This window comes from Terrapene carolina, unplaced genomic scaffold, assembly GCF_002925995.2.
Source record: "Terrapene carolina triunguis isolate 2854851 unplaced genomic scaffold, T_m_triunguis-2.0 Scaffold189, whole genome shotgun sequence".
Classification (NCBI taxonomy): Eukaryota; Metazoa; Chordata; order Testudines; family Emydidae; genus Terrapene; species Terrapene triunguis.
Genome location: NW_020664540.1, coordinates 242,298 through 244,491, shown reverse-complemented (window position 1 = coordinate 244,491; position 2,194 = coordinate 242,298). Strand labels below are relative to the sequence as shown.

The following is a 2,194-nucleotide window of genomic DNA, read 5'->3' as shown; positions in this document are numbered from 1 at the left end:
CACTCTAGTTTAAGAAACAAAAGCTTTTGCAACTTGCTCTTTAATTTGCTGTGGCTGAATTTTACCCATGGGTGGGCTAGGGGAATGGTAGGGGGTGCAGAGTGGATGCACTAGTTAGTTTCTTTGATTTTTAAAAAACCCAACAGGTGTAAAAATGCACCAACCTATTAGACTTCCCTTTGCTACATGGAACTCGTTTTTGCCTGAAGAGATCCAGACCCCACTACTGTTGACTCCAAGAAGGCTGGGCTGACATTGAAGCTGCTGTGACCAAAATGCCATTCGAAGTTTCTCCGCCACCTTCTCTACTGGAGCCTGGGCTGCTGTTGCCACTGTGTGTGTTGCATGGATTATTGTCTGGAAGAGGCTGCATTGGTCAAACACGACGTAATCTGTAATGCTTACCTGGAAAAAAATGTTCTGGAGAATCAGTTAAACTAGGGATGAGTTATAGGACCTTCCATAAAAAGCATGGCAAACTAGATACGTTGCAGAGGTGACGCATGGGGGGAGTGCTCATATTTTCCCCTTAGCCCTGCTTCGTCCCCTGCAGAGGAACGTGCCGCCGGGGGGAGGGGGGGGGGAAGAGGAAAAGGGAGGGAGAAGAGCAGTGACTTTGAGGTCGATGAGTTTGCCCACATAGGCTGCATAAAAGGGAGGACAGGGAGCAGCTCTCCTGACTCACCACACAGTCCACGTGGAGAAACTGACCAGCAGGCACAGAGCACCTGGTGTTGGTGCTCACCCCTTTCCCCCTCAGCACCCTAGGGGGGACAAGGAGGAATGTTTGGGGGAAGGGGGAAGCCAGGTGTTCTCTGCTAGCAGGTCAGTTTCCCCCTCATGATCAGTGTAAGGGGAGGGCAAGAAAGCAGTGACCCAAGAGAGCCAGGCAGCTGAACTGCTTCGCAACCATCTGTGCAGTGTACAGCCCAGTTGAGTGACAGAGTGAATTACTCCTGGGGTAATTGGAATTCTGCACCTGGCTCAGCTGCTGGGGGTGGGGGAGAAGAGAAAGAGGACTTCCTCTTCCCCTGGAGCAGCTGGGGCCAGGTCAGATTCACCCCCAGAAACCTCACCAGCTGCAAGAAGCTCTGCACCCCTCCCCCAGTTCCTGTCCCTAATCACTCCTCAGCCATGGGGAGAAGGGGTCACTGTATAGGAAGCTGCCCCCCTAATCTGCCCAACCCCTTTGCATTCAGACCCTGCCAAACGCACACACCCAGAACTTCTTCCACTGAGCCCCCTGTGCCCAGACTCCCCTGTCAAGCCCCTCCCACACACTTGAATCCCTACCCCATCTAGCCTTACCCCCCCACACCTGGATACCCCATTGAGGCCCACCTCCCCACACACCTGGATCCCCCACCAAGCCTCACTCCCCCACACCTTGCCACCCCAAATATAGAAGTCAAACTACGCTTATGATAAAAAGATGCCTCATCTGCCTTCTGAATAAGGTTCAGGAGTCTCAGGAACAGTGTTCCTGAGTGAACCTCAGGAACCTCTCTACTGAGTGAGTGGAAGAAGAAACAAGTTTGAGTCCTCTTGAGTTTTGATGGATTTAAGTTTTAGGAGCCTTGATTACAAACCAGAATCACATAACAGATAACAGCTTCCTATATAACAAAAAAAAAAAAAAAAAAAAAAAAAAAAAAAAACACCACACCTAACCAAAAACAAACACCTGTCCAAAATTTCTTGGTATTTTTATCTATTTCAAGTACTGCAGAACTCTGCTGCACCTGAAGTCCCTTCATTTGGGGAATGGTCAGAGGGGAAAAAAGAATCTCTCTTCTTCCCTGAAATTGTCCTGGAGCCTGGCAACAAAGAGATGGATCTTCATATAGCTTCATTTAGCGTCCCCAGAGGAAGAGTATCCATGGGACTCACATGAGCTGTTTGAACTCATGTTAATGGCTTTCAGCAACCGCTCCTTAGTGGCCCTGACCCAAGAAGGTGAGAGACTATATGGTTAATTGCCCAAGCTCTATTATAAGCAACTAAGTATAACCATGCTTTAGAGCATTCAAAAAAAAAGGAGGTAATTCCTGCTTTTATGGGAATGTGCATCAAGGTAAGACAACTTACTGATGAAATTAGATGTCATCTCAAAACTATGTTGTCCATGCTGCTCCAATACAAGATTCCACACACACACACACACACACACACACACACACACACACACACACAC

At 48.5% G+C, this 2,194-nt stretch overlaps 1 protein-coding gene across 1 annotated transcript in view; it reads right to left on the bottom strand.

Moving 5' to 3' along the window:
* TECPR2 (tectonin beta-propeller repeat containing 2) overlaps positions 1–2,194 on the bottom strand; it is an 80,206-nt gene that overhangs the window by 41,857 nt on the left and 36,155 nt on the right. The window contains exon 14 of the mRNA XM_026654175.2: positions 165–405. Coding sequence (XP_026509960.1) covers positions 165–405 — 241 coding nt within the window. The remainder of the gene's footprint in view (positions 1–164; positions 406–2,194) is intronic.